Source organism: Cariama cristata, unplaced genomic scaffold (genome assembly GCF_000690535.1).
Source record: "Cariama cristata isolate BGI_N322 unplaced genomic scaffold, ASM69053v1 scaffold8893, whole genome shotgun sequence".
NCBI classification, from domain to species: Eukaryota; Metazoa; Chordata; class Aves; order Cariamiformes; family Cariamidae; genus Cariama; species Cariama cristata.
The window spans coordinates 65,024-85,580 of NW_009606630.1; the positions used below are offsets into that span (position 1 = coordinate 65,024).

At 37.5% G+C, this 20,557-nt stretch overlaps 1 protein-coding gene across 1 annotated transcript in view; it reads right to left on the reverse strand.

Moving 5' to 3' along the window:
* LOC104158708 (angiopoietin-1) overlaps window positions 1-15,714 on the reverse strand; it is a gene marked incomplete at its 3' end in the record, with an annotated part of 80,575 nt that extends 64,861 nt beyond the window's left edge. The window contains exon 1 of the mRNA XM_009696427.1: window positions 15,418-15,714. Within this exon, the coding sequence (XP_009694729.1) occupies window positions 15,418-15,714 (297 nt within the window). The remainder of the gene's footprint in view (window positions 1-15,417) is intronic.
* Between the last annotated feature and the right edge of the window lie 4,843 nt (window positions 15,715-20,557).

Here is a 20,557-nt window from a genome sequence, read left to right on the forward strand (position 1 = left end):
CATAATTGCTATAAGTGATTTTTCTTAGGTAGATTAATGATTTTTTTTTCCTTTATCATGAACTAAATTAGCCAGCTCAAAAGTATAGATTTTTCTTTGGTAGATTAATGATTTTTTTTTCCTTTAGCATGAACTAAATTAGCCAGCTCAAAAGTATTTGTCTTAATTAAATCAAAAACCAGGGCAGTGGAAGAAAAGTTACAAATAGTTCTCTTTGAACTCAGATGCCTCTAGTTCAGTGGGGACAGATTGCATGATCTTTTCTGTATCAACAGCATTCCACGCACATATTCTCTCTATCTTTTTCAGGAAAAAAAAAGGAACTGCAGAAGCAACTGTTCCCAGATAATAGTAGGACACTAATACAGTGCATCCCTCTTCTAACATCTCCACTGTGCCTGTATATGGATGTTAGACTTAGGCTTCTCCTTCATATACTAAGACAATAGTGGAACTTGATTCTACTTTCACTCAAGTCAGCCCTAAGACAGTCATTTTGTAGCAGTCTGCTGATTTTTTTCTTTATCAGCAAAGAAATGTTTTCTGGTGATATATCTTTCAGTTTATAAAAAACTCAGTTTTTTAAAAAGGAAAATAAGATCAATTTGTAAATAAATAAATAGATAAAAAAGAGACATGACATTGTTTAACCAAGAATTCTAACCTTTTGGCTAAAACCCCACAACATTTTGGTTTGCAGTCATTGCCCTCTGCCAAGTGGCTAGTTTTACCTGAGGTCTCAAGCCCGCAGGCTGGAAGGTCTCTAACTGGATTACATCTGCTACATGGCAACCCTGTTACACAAATATCTCACAGAAATGTGCAAATAATCTGCAGAAAGTGTCAGAAAAAAGGATTTTTCTATTTTAAAACATTGCAGTAAAAGAAACAAAACCATTTTCCAACTAGCTTCAGCAAGAGAAACACAAAAAACTCAAATGTCCCCTAAAAATACAGGCCAGATAGAAGCTGAGACTAGGTTTAAATTAACATAACCTGCCTGATCAGTTTAAGTGCTTCTGTTTCAGCAGGTATCGCAGTTCTACTTTGGTGTTTTAAGGGACTGGAAAGTGGAATATTGAAAAAAACCAACAGGCAAAGTTGCCTTTATGTTCTTTTTGATGTGAACAAAAAAGGAAATACTGAAAATATCTTTATAAAATTGCTCTCACAAGATGTACATCCTACTTTCAGGCCTGGGGAGTGCTGGGAGAAGGCTATGCACATAATAAAAGCTGTACATAGAATCCTATCCTTAAATTAACAAAAAAGTCTGGGTTTGTCTGCTTCTCACAGACGGGGCTTGAGTCTTCTTTCAGCTGCAGCAGATTGACATTGGCATTGTTCCACTGATGCCATTGACATAATTTCTGACCTTTACTGTTGTTCCAGGGCTTCTAAAAGTAGTCTTTTTTGTATTATAAAATGATCACTGCATGTGGTATTAGCTGGTATCTTTCTAGGCATGTGGAGGAAAGAACTGGCTGGGGATAGAGACCATACTATTATCATCTCAGTTCTTGATGTGGTACCCCACAAATTTATGCTGACACAAGGCAGTGATTGTAGAGCATATTGTGAGGAAGAATACCATCTCTTTTCTGCCTCTGCTTTTCTATAAATAGCAGACTTCAGTCTCCATGGGTGCCAGGCTAGCGTTTTGCAACATACCCCTCCAGCCCTTTAAAATTCCTCCTGACCATCTGGGAATTTCCTGTTCTGCCAAATAAGTTTGTCTGGACAGAGCTGAGGTCTGTCTCTTCCCGTTAAGAAATCCCCTTATACTGGGCCAGAGGCGTTTTGAAGTAGGTGAATCCGGACAGCCAGTGCCAAAAAGTAGACTTGAAACTTCTGTCACTCCTGAAAGCGTTGGGGGAAGGAGGGGGCATGGGGTCAGCTTCAGCTGGGTGGGCCTGAGGTTGGGAAATGACCTTCCCTGGACAGGAACTGAGCTCAGATCTTTACCACTGATTCACTGCAAGCAGCACCGGGCCAAGGTCCGCAGGAATTCATTAGCATCACACTCCGGGTGAGAGTCAAGAGACTTTTTTTTTTCAGTTTCTAATGCTCTCAAGGCTATTAAATGATAATGGTTTGAGTTTGTGGAATGTGTTGAAAACCTCCTTTGGGTTCATGTTCCTATAGGAAATTACTGTTTTTTCTAGTCATACTTTTCAGTAAAGGCTCATACTAGGAACACCTGGAAAACATGATAGCAATACCAGACTAAGCCTGATGGAAGCAAACCCAAAATTAATATCCACTCTGATTTATAGAAAAAACAGCAAGCAACTCTGACTTAGGATGTGAAGCTGTCTCACAATATAAAGGTTGTACTGCATTATGAGTAGTATTCTAAAAATAATCTTGCTGCAGCTTGCTTATAGCCTTTCAGAAGGATTTTACTATGGAATTGAAAACAAGACAGCATTCAAAACCACACTGACATAACTAACACTGAGGTGTCAACTTGAAACTTAAGAATGAAAATGGGAAATTTACCCTAAAACACCTTTCCAGTGTTCAATCATGGTGAGTTATAGCCCAGAGAAAAAAAACAAGATAATTCCAGTAACAAAGGACGAAAGAGTTTTGATCATAATTTCAGGAGCTCTGCATGATTTTGGCAGCAAAATAATGAATGAAAATGTTGAAGTAGTCTTTAAAAATGCACAAAAAGGAAAAGGATGTTACACTGTTCATATTTTACAAATCAAGAATTTATGTCATATCTTCATGCCCATAACACTGCAAGAAAAACATTTTCAGTCTTACTCAATTCTGCTTCTAGGAAATACCCCAGGGGTCAGCGGCCAAATTGCTAGATGTTTCCAAGATACATAGGAGTGTTAAATCCTGGATCAAGGAAACTTTTTTTTTCTTAATTTCTAGGGTTCATAATGCAGGTTTTTGTGGGCAGCACTGGGAGGCATTAAGGTAGAAGGTAACAACTGATGCTTTTTTTTAGCTTACTGATTTAGCATTAAAGAAATACAATCAATAATCCTAGATTTAAGAACCTGAATTCCAGAAAAATTCTTTTATTTCTGTCTATATTTAATTTAATAACTTTTTAAATGCTGATACATCAATTGCACTTTAAAAGTCAATATATAAATATATTGTATAAACAATTAAATACATTATTTATTAACTCACTGTATACATAACAATAATGAAATATTTTTATGTTTTTAGGACTTATTGGTGGCCAGTACAGCATGTGCCATAATAGTTATCATTCATTGGTACCTAAAAAAAGGGTACCTAAGGTCATATGATCCCCTAGGTGAACTGTGTAAGGAATTATAATTCACCTTTTTTTTAAGCTTTGAATTTTGTGACATTGTTCTCTATAGGAAGGCTTCTATAGCAAGTCTCTGGACCTCCCATTCTCATCGACTTGTCCAAAAGTGTGAAATAGATGTGTGCTTGTTTAGAGTAACAGAGCAATTCCAACTCAGTTCTACCTCCTGTTGAAGGCTACTGAAAAGTAGCTATATGCTACTCCAATGGCAAAATGAAAACAATTTGTTTTATAGGGGTAAAGCTTGTAATGTGCTAGATGTTTCCTGGAAAGTTTTGAGTACCATCAACTCAAAACAGGACCCTTGGCACTTCCAGAGTTAAGTCCTTAGATCATGCAAAATCTAAAGTTGACAATTTTGGGCAAATGTCTTTCTACTATTTCTGACCTCTAGCTCATAACAGACTCTCCATGGTGTTTGCTTGATTCTAGTAAATTGTTTCTTCAAGTATATGGAGCAAACACAAACATTATTTTTGAGGTTGTCATTGACAGTTGTGAGAGCATTCCTGATAAGAGAATGATGCATTGGTTACCATCTGCACTGCCACACCTGGCACTCTGGTTCTACTCAATATTTCAGCTGGAGGTCATCTACTTTTCAGATACTTTAATAACCAGAGAAACTGGGAGAATTAATGGTTTCCTCATTAAAACATGCTGCTCAGCATCTTCTCTGCCTCACTCCTGTATTCTTCTTAAATTTAGAAAAATAATTTTCCTGTTGTTTTCTTAAAAAAATGAACACAGTCTTATTTTTAAAAAAATCTTCCTCAACTATGGTGAGTTTTTCTTCAGCAGACTGTGATACTACTGAAATGCATAGTAGTATGATCTTTGTAGGGTCATACAACCAATGAATAGTTTACAGCTATGTTGTTTCAGGGCATTTTACTGAACATATTGCTGTACACCAGAGTAATTTTTCAGGCTTTTCTGTCACTGCAGGACAAGTTATCTTATTGTGTGTGCCTTAGTGACATGTTGATACCTTGGGCAGCATGCAAATTTATGGATTACAACAGCAACCTTCACCCTTCCTGTCAGAATTTTAATGAAAATCTTCTATCAATCTCAAATAGACAGACTTCTTGCTCTGAAGCACCACCCACACCTCCTATATTTATTTAGCCTCCTATATTATATTTAGCCTTTCCAATCTTTCTCTAGGTCCCTTACACTTTCTCTGAGTTGTCCTTTTCCAAGAGGCAATAGTCCACAGTTACAAACTCATCTTCAGTTTCCTTGGGAGTTACCTGTCCCATAACTATTTTTTTTGAGTTCAAAATCATAAAAAAACACTTGGAAAAGCTACACATATTCTTATTGTATTTACAGTTTACTCAACCCACAAACTCATCACAGATGTTTCACAACGTTTACCCAAGCATTACATTGTGTCTTTAGAGCACTGTATGTAAGCATGCAATGAGGTGCAAGCATTTTGCCAGTGAGGTGAGATGCAGAAACTCAACTAATACCCTGGTTTCAGGGCAGTCAGTGGAGTGTGAAAGAAAGCCAGCTTTCTCTGCAAAACTCAGCTAATGAGGATTTGAAATCACTCATTCAGTAGGATACCTCTCAGTTGCAGAGCCATGTATTGTACCTTTGCTCAGTGACCAGCAAAATGGCTCATCAAGCAAATCAAAGTATAAAAATTTATCTTTTACCAATGATTATTGAATTCATTCTGCTATAATCACCCCTCACCTTTAATGATAACCCTTTGGTATGTGGCTCTGACCTTGTGTGCCTCTGCAAATACAGTTGTCTTGCTTATGCTTCCGTGCATAAAACTCTGGTGTTGTAACAAGTACAAACGATTCTTTAACAATTGACATGAAGGCAGAGGCCATAACCATTGAACTGTATGATGTCGTTGAGGTAAACAATGTCAGAGGAATATATAAAAGGTTGTTTATTGCATCAGCCAGAATTCTTGGAAAAGCCAAGAGATCAAACTGGATCATTCAAGAAAAATGTGAAGAGGAACAACCTTAATCATCACCTCTGTAGTTAACAGGCTAAAGTGATAAAGAATTTTGCAGTCCATATCTCCTCTGCACAAAAATAGTAACACAGAAAAACTTTCTAGCAGAGCATTGATGGCCTTCCCATTAACAGATAGAAGTGGCACAGGAAAGATAGGTGGCCCTTGACTATTTATCTCTACTATGGTAAGTCACACACAGAATGAAGTATGAAGTTTTAGCCAAGGAACAAAGGGAAATAGTTCATTCAGGAAGAGATTAGGTCATCTCTTTGAGCAATTTTCCCTCTAAGCAGATCCTCAAAATTCCAGGCACAGCACCAAAGACATCATGGTTTGGGGGCTGCCCATTACTCTGTTGACTTGCTGATGTGGCCTAGAAGGCCACAGGAATTTCCTGATGAATTAACACTGTAGAGGGTAAATATTTAACTATGACACAAATAAATATACTTAATACTTAAATGATAATGGCAGTGATCCTAAATCCTCATTTCAACTACTTTCATCTACATATGAATGCTTAATTTTCAAAGGCTATAGCAGTCTTCTTTGAGTCCTTTAGCATTGGAGGAGATTTCAGACAACTAGGTTGTATATGAAGTGTTTCTGTGAGATTTGAGAAATATCAAGTCATTTCTACACTTTTTTTTTTTTTCATAGAAAATACTAGTTTTTTTAGGAGAACTAGTGCTCTGATAGCAATAGTGAGACATTTTTCTGAAGATCCTTGCCTCCTTGAGACACAAATGCATGACTCAGAAGAGAGAAGAGAAAAGCATGCAAATGACCCTATTATTCACCTTCACTGTTACCCACACACTGAGCTGATGGGAGAGTTTTAAAAAAGAGATATATTTAATACAGTTCTCTTTCATGCAAAAGACTTCTGCATGAGAACTAAAACTCCCAGAAGATAATTATTGTTAAAGTTATTCAAAGCTGAACGTGTAAAAGTGAAAATCAGTACATTTAAATAGAGTCATAGGTGGTTTAATCCAAATTGAAAATTCATTCAATACAATGCTTAGAAAAAAAAATTACAAAATCATGACCATATTTGCAGACAAAAGATTCAGAAAGAAAAATAAACTTTTATAAGCATAGGCTGACAACTTTAAAACATTCATAAATAATATGATCCAAAGGGCAAGCAAGTCTACCACAACCCTGAAGATAAATGTAAAACCATCTCTAGAGATTGTACTAGGACTGATCCTTTGATTTTTTTTGTGGGTATTTAAAATGTGTTCTGTGGATTTGGAGTGTATTAAAGGCCAAATATTAAAATACATCTCAAAATAGTAAATTTACACATCGAGATTCAGATTTTTTTCACCTATGATCAGGAAGTAAGAACCCCACTTTGACGGCTGGAGAGCCTTTGACAATGACTGAAATTTCGTTGTAACATTTAAAATAGTGGGCAGGAGCACTCAAATGATACCAGTGCTTTTCTCTTTGAAACCTTGCAAGTTCCCTCTGCAGGTTTAGGCTGGTGTGGGTCATGGATGAGGAAACTAAAAGCCTGGCCTGCTAAACAATGTTATCCCTAAGACAGAAGTTTCTTAATATGGATAGTATCTTTCCAGAAAATCCTCTTGCACACAGAAAGCCTTTAAAGGAAGTTTAGATGTGAAAGAAGGTAGGATCAGTCTATAAATGGCGTATCAGCCTGCAGCAGAAATAGTTTTTATATTCAAAATTGATTAGCACCAATCTGATCATCTATGCTCTAGTGTGAAAGAAGCCATGCTGTCAAAAAGACACAAATTACCTTCTAAGGTCATCTGCTTATACTCCCAGTTTTCTCCCACAGTTCTAGTCTTGCCTTAATTTCCTGGCAGGGATGCTCAAAGCTTATCCTATCTCTAGGGTAATCTCTCAAGCATATTTTCCTGTGTGGTACAAAGGGAGGAGAAAGAATGCCAGGACCCAAATCCTCAGGCAGAACAGAGTCAGAAGGGAATTTTGATAACTGGAACAAGTGGATTTTGGTTGTTCCCATACATTCCTATTGCAGAAGGAACGCCTGGTACGTTATTTGCAACAAGACAACTAGACAAAACCTGACAAATGGCAAGAATTTACTCCAACAAATAAAAATTCCCAGAAGACCTCATGAAAAATTATAACTATAACTAACTTATTAAAATTATAACTATAACTAACATATCTGCCAAGTTCTGTTAAAGAAGCAGGTGCCATGCATGCACAAAGCACAATCAAGTTTTTCTTGCAACCCGTGCACGCGTAAGGATAGAAACATGTCTGGGATGGGAACTACAAAGGTCCCATATTTTTTCCAGAATATATGAAAGTTCTTGTTTCATATACATTCTGGAAAGGACAAAAGCAAAGGCACACTTATAATTTATCAGCAACACAGTATGGAGACTTGTTCACACAGAATTAATGCATGTACAATACACAAGGTTTCATCTTGCTACCAACTCTTACAGTATTTTGAGCCAACAGCTCAAATTCCAGGGGAACAATAGGTATAAAACATAAGAATGGATTTAAGACACAACACTTAGAAACAGATTTCCATGTACCTTATCAGCAAACATTCTGAAAATCTAAATGATATATGTGTGTATGTGCATGCGTATGTGTGTGCACACACTGACGCACCAGGGTGATGTGTCCAAGGGAAAGGAATTCTACAGACTTCTTACAGAATTTTTGATCAGCCACTTTTTACTTATGGATCTTCAACCCAGACTTTCCAACTGCAAGATTGTATCTGCACTTTCAGCCTGTTTCTCTCTCTTTTAAGACAGGAAGAGTAACACAGCTCATATGACTGACCATGTACTTTAAAGTACCTTTGCTAAAGACATACCCATTCCACCATAGAACTAGCATAGTTGTCTAACTATTACCATTTTCTTAGTTCTTTTTTTAAATTTCTGCTCCTAGAAGCTAGTCAAGGGAATGTAAGAAATTTCTTTCAATCGTGTAGGTCCATGGCCTAGAATACTCATTTTATATATTACTTCCTCTGAGGGATTATAAAATTATCTTAATCCTTTTTTTTTTTTTTTTTTTGGGGGGGGTGTTTCGTTGGTGTTAGTTCTGAAAGCAAGCCATTTTTAGAAATGTAGAATAGTGCAACTTGAACATCTTTCCAGCAGACCCTATACCTGTCTTGCTCTGGCTGTCTTTACCCATATGATTGTTCAACGTTGAGTGTAGCCCCACTGTTAGGTCTTGTTTAGACACGGAAGTTGCACTAGTTTCACTTGCATCAGTTTTAAACAGGGATAATTAAACTGGTGCAAGTCCCTGGGAAGACTTTTTATCCCAGCTTAGGAGTGACTGACTTTTACACTGTTTTAGGTTAACCTGATTCCTAACTAAGGTAATGAAAAGCAAAGCCTGATCTTTGTGCAGGAACATTAATGAGAATGTAGTGCAAATGTGCAACAATTTATGGCATTTCTAAGTTACCCTTCCAAGTGAATATTCACCACCCTGGTGTTTCATAACACTGTCTAAAATATGCACATGTGGTTACAAAAGAATAACCTCGTGTTAAAGTACAGCTTGTTTCGTAAGAAAAAGAACACTTCCTATGAAATATGAAACTCTTTCAATTTCCTTTTCCTGGTCAAACTTCAACCCTTTAACAAGAGAGGAAATCCTTATGCTACTGGGAACACTTTTACACCAGAGTTGTTTATTCAAGACACTTGAGCTGCTGGTGCTGAAGATGAGGTTCGCAGCACAGCTAGAACCATGAAGCTGGTTCTAGAAGGTCCTCATTTACTAGCTCTTCCTTGTTTGCATCTTATTGCAAATGCAGAGAAGAGGACTGAACTAAGCTGAACTGTAAATTGAGATGAATACAAGCAGGATGTTAAATATCTTTAGCTTTCAGGATATGCTTGCAATAAATCACACAAGTGAGACCAGTTTTGATAATGACAAGTTTATTCAAAATTGCTAATAACAATAGCTCTGAAAAACTAGCCATTCCTCACTGGTCTTCCTGAGAATCCATATAAGACTAAGCTACAGTCCTATTGATCTTAGATGAGTAGAGGTTGGAGCAGCAGCAGCTCTATGTGTTTTAGGCACACTGCAAGAATGAGGATCATTCTCACTGTTAGCAGGACATATATAAACCATTTACTCAATTGCAACCTGCAAAATATACTTAACATTATAGATCCATATTAATTGTATTTATGTGCTTATTTTTTATAAATTAATTTGGTTATTTATTTTAAAACTAATTTCCTTCTGAAAGATTTTTTAATTTTACGTTGTTTTCTGTAAACATTGGAAGTATTATATATCATACATAAACTGTTAATAGCACAAAATATGTTCCACCAGAAAGACTCCAAAAGTAACACAAAAAAATAACATATTAAGCCTCCCAACAGCCTTGTGAAATGGAGTGGTAGTGTTATATCTGTGTTAGAAAAAGGAAACAGGAATACTTAAAGTTTACGATTTCCTTGCAGTCACAAGGGAAGCCTATACTACAGCCATGGACAGAGGTAAAACTTAAATCCATCCCACTTAACTAAGGCATTTAAATCAGGAAACGAGCTGCTCAGGATTTCCCTGGAGTCAATGAAGAGAAGCAAGGACTTCCACAGGACAGTTCAGATGGCTGACTCCTCTGGGCTTGCTACTGTCTCTTGACACAGCACTGAGAGATTCCTCACAGCAAAGAAAAATCTATCTTGGGTATCTCTGGGTTTTGGCCAGAAGTTTGGGTGGGATGATGCAGGCCTAAAATACCAGCTCTATACTTTTCCCACATGGACTTTTTTTTTTTTTTTTTTTTTTTTCCAAGGCACCCAGCACTGTGAAGTAGAGATTGCTTCCAAACCACAGAAGGGAATGGGAACGATGAGTTCTCAGCACCCTCAAAATGACACGCCATTTACTTTATATCAGTTTCATTTAGAAAAGCTCTCAGTGCTTCAAATCAGATCTCCCACTGGGCATGTTGGTTGGACAGTTCTGATGACTAATAAATGTAATATTTTATTGTTACCAGAAAGTTCCTAATTACAGCTGTCATCACTGAAAATAAACACATTCAGGTTCTACTGCACATTATGATAAAGCCTTCTGTCCAAGCATGGGAAATATTTTTTTTAAGTAATTTGCTACCAAATGTGGCAACTTGCAAGACTGCCCTTCAGTCTACTTCTCTGATTCTTCTGCTTCTTAAAGAAACATTGACAAATAGGTTATCCCCCAATAATGTAAAGCTTTCTGGCATTTCCACATTTGAAGTCTTGTCTCTTTTTTGTGCGTACCTCAGAATACCCCAAGGACTTCAGCAATTTGATTACTAAAGCTTTGAAACGCAGGCATATTATTGGCTTAGAGATTTTTTGGATGTAAATAAGCAATTTTGGTTTTACACTCAAACATGAATTTTCTTTCAAGAGGTTTCTTTCCATAAATTTATTTTTGCTCCTTAAATTTGGCTTTTATATACACTTACCAGTTGAGTAGTACATACTACATAAGTAATCTAATTAATTTGAATCCCACCATTTGTTTCACAGATTGTTTGTGGGAACTGCGGTTCAGATGTCACTAGGATGAGGCTCTGCTTTGGATATGAGAATGCATTGCCTCCAAAGCCAAAAGGAGCACCTAGAGTAGTAAACAGCATCTGAGTCTAGACAAGAAGTCCAGGTTCAAGTTGAATAGCAAATAGGAGACTACTGATCAGTTTTGAATGAAGCTTTCTCACTGTTTCCTTTTAGCCCTGGTCAGTCTTGAAAAAGGAAAGATTTACTGGAAAGCTGTTCCTTACACAGCCCTGTTAATAATGTTCATACAAGCAGAATGGCAGATTCCAAATCTAATGACCTGCTTTTACTTGGGAAAATTAACAGGATCTCCTGGTTACACTTAACATCCAAATATTATGTGGACTTTAAGGTCACATGTTGAATTACAAAATACCCAGTGAGACATAACCATAAATAAAATAGGATTTTTACTATTTCACGTAGTATTTCAACTAGGGGAAATTGGTTTCTTAATGTGACAAAATTTTACACACATTATGGCCACCTCCATCTTTACATTACTATAAATTTGCCTCATAGGATATTATGACAACCCTTTAGATCTGTCCTCTTCAGGGCGGGCTCTGTCACATTTTCACACAGCTTTACAGCAAGAGTGACATGTAAGGAATTTTCCCATCTTCAGCAAACCATATAAAATCCAAGGTAAAATCCAGCCACTCCACACACATAAGCATATTATTACTATTTCATTGCGGTGCTAGGTTCTGCTAGTAAAGACGGCAGAGAGGGGAAGACTTTCAATGGAGTAACAGCAAACAGTGACAGACACCTGTCTTTCCAAAAGCCAGTTTCTTCTATACAATGACTGAACTCCCTCAAAATCTACATTCCTTACATGTTTACAAACCCAAGTGAGCACTTGTGATGTTATCTCTGCAAAATAAGGAAGTCAAAAGAGAGCACAGAGGATGCCATAGACAAATAATTTCTCAAAACCATGGTAAAAATAAATTTTAAAGTAGACTATCAAATGACTACAGATACCCCATAAAAATTGCTCTGAATTTCTTTCTTTAATGACTGAATCCAGTTCAAAATTTTATGCTTCTTCTGTTATAGCTGGTGACAGCACAGGCACTTTGAAGAGAAAGCAAAATGAGTTGAAGCTTCTTTGTTTGGTTTAAGTGTAGTGATGCCATCAATATTTGCAGAGAAAAGAAAAAAATATATATAGTTTGGATACTGGCTGACCAGAATGGTTGTAGTTCACTTTCAACTCAAACTTGTAAGTCCATGTTAGCTTCTTATATTACACCGTTATTAAGCATTCATTTTCAACTTTTATGATATTCTACTTAGATAATGGTCAGAAAAAAAGAAAGAGTGGATCATGTAAAACTCACTTATTACTGTAATAACAGTTATTACTTCTATTTGGACTGAGAGCTAAGTATATGAAACACTCATCTATATAGCTATCCTGAATGTATACTGAGTTCATCCATACCGTTAAGTTCAGCAAGCTGACTAACAGAAAGTTCCCAAGCAAGACATGGTGATAAAATTTCATGTAACTCCTCTTTGGCAATACTTAGGCGCTGCAGCTAAATACCAAACAGTATCACATGTGCCAGCCAGTTACTGCAAAACAGAAAATGTGATGAACTGTTTGTTTTGAACTATTAGTATAAACATATTGCAGAAATGAAACTCAAGCTTAAACAATAGGGAAAGTTATCCGGTATTAAAATAAACAGTTCTAGGAAAATCTCTAAAAATGTTTACCAAGTCATCTTCTTCCAAGAAGTTTCTGTGCAGAGTATTTTGCCGTGTCCCTGGTTTGCCAACCAATCCCAGTTACGCTGACTATAGATATGCAAATGCTAATGGACAAAGCTGGGACTTAATTGCCTGTAATTTGCTCCCCAAGCAAGTACATTTTTATCTACAATCAAGCTTGTAGGTCATCAAAGAAGCACTTTTGGTTCTAAGCATTAAAAAATTGCCTTTTTTAAAAAAAAAGGATACTTGTTTTGCTTCTAGAAATCTGCTAGTTTAGATGTCAAAGAAAAATATTTTAAAATTAAAATACTACAGAGTTAAGTGAACCATGATTCTTACAAACTTTCTTAATAAATATCCTTGCAATATTGCAGGCTAGCATTTGTGCTGAGAAAATAATTCGCTCTGCCAAACATTGCCTGTGTACAATTTTAATGAAAATTATATGTATTACCTGAAGTAATAAACGTATTTCCCTTATGTAAGTCAGAATATATCTCAAATTCTGAAACATTATTTCTTATTATAAGTATTCACTTCCAGTCATAAACCTATAACCATTAATTGTTCTTTACTTTGTTCACAGCAGGTGCATTCTAAAATGCTGTTTAGTGTAGCAGCAGTTATATCTGATATTAAAAATTTAGGAGGAAAAATAAATGCAGAGTATAAAAATGAGATGCACGATATCTACATAATATATTCATGACACTTAAGCATTATGCTTGTTTTGAAAGGAAATGAGTTATGGCTGAGATGCTTTGTAATGGCAACAGCAACAAAGCAAATTCAGTATTCAGAGATGTTATAAAGGAGCTGCATCAGCCTCACTTGTTCAGAGTGAGCCATACTCCATTGCACAGAGAAACGGGTCCTTTCATTCCAGGGAAAACTGACACATGGGGATACGTGCACAATCCCAGTTTTATGTAAACCCCTGGGAGCAGAGTGTTGGGGGCTGGGAAGGAAAGGAGGAGGGGGATAGTTCTGCCCATAGCCAGTTTTACAATCACTACAGAAGAAAACAGTCCTCAAATATAAACCTCTTTCATTGGGCTTCCTACCTGGTTAATCACTTCCCTCCGAAGTGTGAGAGGACTAACCCTAACTCAGACATTCACCCTCCAGAGACTCATATTTCTTGATGTTCAGTTCACAGTGAAACAGTGATCTTAGTTCAGTCTCTAGTGGACAAACACAGAATAAGTAAAGTCTTACAAGCAAGATTCAGCAGGCAATTTGCTCAAGTAAAATCATGTATGCATAAACACAGATAACAACTTTCCTCTTTTTAGTCTTGCCTCAACCTCCCAAGGTACCGTAAAATAATTTCTTAAGAAATGCTGTCCTCTACAAAAGACATCCCCTTATTTCCAGCCTTATATTCCCCAAAGCAGACCAAGATATTAAAAAATGAGGAAAGTAGTCTAAAAAAAGAAATGCTTGGTTATGTTTTGTTTTATATTCACATGTTTACTGGACAGAGTCTTTTCTCTCTTGCTAGAGCCAAGAGCACAATTAATTTACCAAGAGATCAGGACATCCTCTCTGAAGACTTTAGTAGGGTTAGAGGGATGGGGACAGCTGTATATGCTTTTTAACATATTTCTGTCTTGTACGCTGTCTGGATGACACAAAATTTGTAAACGTGATAGGTAACAGTAACTATGCTAATATGAAGCTCTAGCCCACCAAGTAGAGTCTTCACTAGATTTTTATTGATGTTCATTCTTAATATGAACTTGTGTTAGAGTTAAATCATCTGTCCCTCAAATGGGTACATACAGCAGTTTCCTTGTGCCATCTTACATGACCAGTTGTGTCACTCAATTGCTCAATTTTCTAAGTTCTGCCAGATCAAAATGCCAGTGTGAGAATAGGAATATTACAAATAACTATATATAAAGACTGTTTGTTTATTTATTTTTGCTGGTCAGATATCCCAAGGCATTTTCATTGCCAAGCACAGATAAGATTCTGCAAGGTATATAATTTTACATAAGTGAGTAATCCTGTTAAGGTGAATGGGATTGCTCATATAAGTGAAATTATTCACATATTTAAGTCTTTCCAGGCCCAACTTCAGCTCATGCATAAAATACTGAAATGTTCATTAGAAGTTTAGAGCTATTGCTCAAATTCTTAAAAATAATTACTTCTGCTAAGTTACTGCAACACCTTCAAACCCATTTTCCCCTTTTGATGAAAGAATGCAGATACACACACACATAAATCAAAACAGGCTCTTTCAAGTCCAGTGTAACCTACACAGTTAAAAAATTTTACTGCAATGGTTTAGGAGTGTGAATGCCTATATGCTTTCTTCTCTCTTTCCAGCAATTAACTGGGTAGAATAGTATTACAGGATCTATTTATGGAGGAACAATGATATTCTTAACCTAGTGACTTTAAATGATTGGTTTTTTAATTGCTCCCTTTTACTGTCAGAGTAGCAGGTATCCTGCATGGTATCTGATCTGAAGCTGTGAACTCTAAGAAGAGTTTATAGGAATACTTACTAAGTTCTGTCATCAGAGTCTCAGGAGGATTTTTGTGTTCTCTGGCTCAGAAACATCCGTGGTCTCTTAAGATACAGCTTTAAGAAGTTGCATCTTTCAGTAATGTGAAGAAAATTCTGCTCCCAAGAGCAATGTCACTAAGAAGGGTGCACTCTGGCTGAAACATTTCTCCACTACACAGCCACGAACTACATCAATCCTTATTACCTCAGCTCTCATAGAAACTAATGAAAACTTTGAACAGCATAAGCATCACCAAAAAAATCCATTTAGTGAGAAATGGAAAAAAGAAACACTTACTTTTTGCAGCCACTGAGTGTAATTTTCCATCACATGTTCCAGATGTTGCAGTTTCTGGGAAGAGAAATCCTGTTCCACGTGAGGAGCATCTCTCTGAAGAGCGTTTGTGTTGTACTGGTGTGTCGTGCTTTCACGACAGTTCCCGTCCTGTTCTGGCAGAATGAAAGTATAGGTGCACTGCCCATGCTGAATCCGGTTAAATCTTCTCCCACTGGCTTCTGGACCGCGACGCTGGTTATTACAGCCTATATGAGCAAGGATCATTGCCAGGAAAGCAAAGGAAAGGAAAACTGACATGTTATTATTACTTTCCTTTCCTACTTTAAGAAAAAGTTTTTCTTCCTCTCTCTTTAAATTTGTTCTTAATTCCCCTTAAAGTCTTTGGAAAAAGGACTGGAGAAGAGCACTTTAGTAATCAAGCTTGGATAAACTGTTATTTTTTTTTAATTTCACTGTGAGGATAGCTTCCTTAGTTAAAATTGGGAATATTTATTGCATAGTAGTTAAGATTTATTGTTTCCTCTCTGTTACAGTCCAGCATGTAGCCTGCTTTAGTCAGCTGCATATGCATATCCCAGTCTCTTTCCCCTACACTATCTGCTGCAGAACTGCTATTTTCCCTCAGACTTCAGTGAGTTTTATTAAGGTTGCACTTTCAAGCCAAGCTGGAAGCAAGCAGCCTTTCACAAGATGACTTGACAGGAATGCGTGTATGAGTGCGCCCCTATGCTAAGGATGGCTGATGGCTCGGTGCAGAGGGATCATCTTACAAACTGGCTGGATGCATGACCTCAATCATGCATGGCTTTCCAGCCCCTATTGCATGCAACTGCTAAGGGCTTTTGACAAATTCACGTAAGTTTAATAAGTAAGGCAGTCCACCTTAATACACTTCATATGTTCACACTGACCTATTAAAATGTAGATAAAGTGTAGAAGTTTGTTGTAATCCCTCTGTAAATATACAAAGCACTGAAATTAAAAATACTTTCAGTTCTGTGCGGTTCAGTATCTATTAAAGAATTCTAAGTCGGTCAAATGACATTTATGGGAAAAAAGTTTCATTTAACCCTCACATGCTTTAGCTACTTTTCTAAGATAATTGAGTTTCTTTAGCAGAGTTTGTAGAGAGTTTTTTTACAGCATATAATGAAATAAAGGCTGCCAAATAGTAATGGGAAATGGCAGTTCAGAAGGATAACAATTTTCTATGTTTGGCACCTAAACTAAGGTAATTAATTGCAAAATAGTGAGGGATGGTGGCTGAACTATTCCAGATTGTCTTCTGTACTACTGCGTAGTTATCACATGCAAAACACTTCTTCCAATTTGCAAATCTGTGTGGGCTATACAGGCACCCCTCATTATATGTAGAAACTTTCTCGGGGGCAAATTCCTCAGAAAAAGATTGTGGTAGCTATTTAAGAAACTACCTTATGCTCAAATAATGCTTTTGGTATTTTCTAGAGACAATTAAAAAACACACAGATTAGAAAAAGGATTGGAATATTTCTGAAAATCAAAGGAATTTGGATCTGAGTTCCTGCTCTAGTATTTGATGTTGTTCCATAAATATCAGCCGTCACCTATGCAGACCACTTTGCACAATTTTTCCCATGAAAGTAAGTAATCTTCTAAATAGCAATAATGCATCACTAAAAAAAAATCTTCAAGGTTTTCACCCATAAGGAAATCTACTTGCAAGAATACTGAGTGCAAGCACCTTCAGTGCTCCTGCAGTTGCCACCTGTATCACAACTACAATGTCATTCTAAAAGAACTGCCTGGAATATTTACCCAGGCATCTGACCTGCTCCTGAGGAAGCTATTCCTACTCAAAACTGGGGGTGGAGGCTTTTCGTCTTGCATCTGGAAAGAAATGACTGCATTTGAACCAGTAAGAAATATCCCCTACAATAATATAGAGAAATAAGAAAGTCTGATCTTGCTTTAAAATGTTTGTATGTCTAATATATAGAGAGGAAAAAATGGAAAGAATTTGCTCTTTGCAAAGAGCAAGGCGTCAGTGCTACTGTTGCTTTTAGCAAAATCAGAAATCCCTCCAGCTCTGAACTGTTCAGTGCACCTTTGCACTCTGTTTTTTCTTTTTCTGTCTCTGAAAACTAGCTTCTTATAGCTTGCTTTCTTACAGCATTTTTCATCATTCTCCACTGTCACCGGAACTAGTTCTGCTGTGGTTTATTACACTGTCTTTGCAATTATTGTGAAATGTAATTGCAAGATATTTGCTCATATAACATCAGAGAGCTTCAGTCAGGAAGAAAACTGTAGGATCAGACACTGAGCGGAAGGGTTAGCATAAAAACAGCCATTCCCTATGAGGCAGAGCAAAAATACCAGAGCACAAACATGGTAACAATACATGCTTTTTTTAAAAGTAAAAAGAGAACTTTATGAAAGGGCCTCAGAGTAGCTGAAAGAGGGATAGCAAAGGTGGGTGTACAAAGGCTTCCTAGATTTTTAGCTCGTATTTTAAAATACTGTTGTTTACACAAATGTTGCATTCACTTTCTGCAGGGTATTTAAGCAACAGACTTACTTGCAAACAGGGAGAAGTGAGATTGTAAACTTACTATTTATGTTTTTCAGATTACAAAAGACTTCACAGAAGAACAAGCTCACATTGTTGCTCTTGCATGGCCCCTTCCCACTGGCTTGAGGTGACTTCTCCTTCCTCTTCTGTCCCCCGCTTCCTGAGAGGTAACAGTCATAAGGACCTTCAAGAAGCACACTGAATTATCAGGCACCTGTGGCACTTGCTCATTTGTCTCCAGCTTAGTTCCCTGCCACAGCACCTGCCTCTCAAAGCCAGACCCCTGGTCCCAGGTCCCAAACTGATGGATCACAGGCAGCACATACTGGTGTCACAGTGGGGAGATGTGGCAGAGCTATGCAGCATCCAGAGCATCTCCTACCAGCACACTACACTAAAGGTTTCCTTGCTAGAGAGAACTGAGTCCCCCCATCCATGTACTGCCCACATCTGTGTTATAGGAGTAGCGCATCTGAGACACCTTGTGTGTCCAAATATGTGGGGTCTCATGCAGAGGCAAGGAAGAGATGGCAGGAGCCTGAGGGAAGCCCAGGAGCCATTGTGTCACTCCCAGTTTGCAGCCTTTCTAGCCCAAGCGGAGGCACAGAAAGGGACTCATGAATCGTGCTTGAACGTACTTAAGTGTTCACAAGGACTCAGAGTGACTGCTGAAATGGCAAAAGAAATGGAAATTCAACATCCAGATAAAGGTTACATTCACTTGATATCAGTTCTCACATATCTAGCATTAATATAATTTAATGGCTTTTGTCACAGAATCATATGCATGCTCAGAGTTCAAATACAAATTCTAGGAAACCAAAATCTATTTCTGTTTCTTTACATTTCTGCTGCAATATGTGTTATTGCTGCAGATGAGTTGCAATAAGGTTGCATCATATCACCCACTGTAACTGGAATTACTCCAACTCAACTTCCTCAGTGTATAAGGGAAGTCACTGCAGAATGGCTTCTAAGTATAGGTATAAGAAGCAGGCTTTCATCTCCAGGTAAACTGGTGCTATACAGTAGGACAGAAAATGTTTATTCTTAATGTAGCACATTCCAAAGAACCTCATTCTAAACATACGAATTCGAATAAATAAAATGGGATCTGAAGTTCCAGAAGTCTGAATGGTTATGTGCTAAGGCTTCTCCAGTGACCTCTGCAGAGATGGTCTCAATTTACCGTAGCATTGAGACCAGAACAGGATGCAGGATATTTGCCGGACCCTACAGAATCCAGATGGCATTGAGAGCAGATGAAGGGGAAGACTGACTTACCATGCAATAACACTTTCTCCTACTACCTGTATGCTTGCTTTTCTTACTGTCCTGGGAACAAGCAAGGAGTCATCTCACATAAATTACTCCTCAGGACTGAGGTCTGTGTATTTACGTGTGCATATTTAAGGTATGATCCCACATAATGCTGCTTGCCAGACCCTTCCTTCAAAGGAATACGGCGATGGGTGGTGAGTCGCACTGCAGCCCAGCCTGGCTCTCCTGACATTTGATTTCACACTTGGGAACAAGTAAACAGCTGGGAACATTAACGAAGTGGCCGAATGCAGCAGCTCTTAGAAGAACACAGTGGTTTACCACAGAAACATCTAAGCTACTGGTTATGCCGTATGACCTGTCTGAATTTTGTCTCACACAGAGGCTGTGAGGCTTCTCTGGGCACAAGCTTTATTGAACTCGTTCTAAACATGTCAGCAGCTGAGAGTGCTAGATGTTTTCTGAAAACTTATTTTCATGCTATTGGGAACATGGGAAAATTCAGTTTTTCTTATATTCATAGCAAGTCTTTGCGCTTACACATGTAGAGAAAAAGCATGCAGAATAATTCAGTTAAATTTGCTTTCATTCCCTTGGGAAGGAGAGAATGCCCCCTGCATCCTCTTGTTATCTGTGTAGAGTAAGTTTTGCCCTTAACTTTCACACTTTCATGATACTTGAGGCATTTTCAAAGACCAACTTCTAACCCTATGAAATAGGAGTGATGCACAATAACTCCATACGGTAAGCATGACATCTCTGTTTGAAAATAGTAAAAACAGATGACCTAACCTAAAATGGCCAATGACAGGACCGACAACAGTGATCTTCCACTGTAGATCCTAGACAAAACCAAACAACTGCCTGGTTTTAAAAGAAAGAGATTTCATATGACTACAAGCCTTTTAGCCCTATCATGTGAATGTGCCTTGTGTTGCAAATTACATTGAAAGTGCAATTTTGTGGAAATGATTTATCAGCAATGTTGTTTGATTGAACAGTTTGCTTATTCTATGGATTATCCCTGGGTCTTATTACTCACCAGTACAGGAGAGAAACAACAACCTATTGGTGCATTACCTTCATTTTCTGAATTAATTTAACATGTAGCCCCAAGTACTGTGCAATATGTGCTTATATTCTGGAGGTCACAAAGGCAGAAACCATGATAGTATGATTCACCCAGGAAAGGAAAAATTACAGTCCCCCAGTCAAATGTAATTAAAAAAGATTATTCTGAATATTGGTAAAAGTTGAATATCTTGCAACAAAAAATTGAAGTTTCTTCAGATTCTGTGGGTTAGC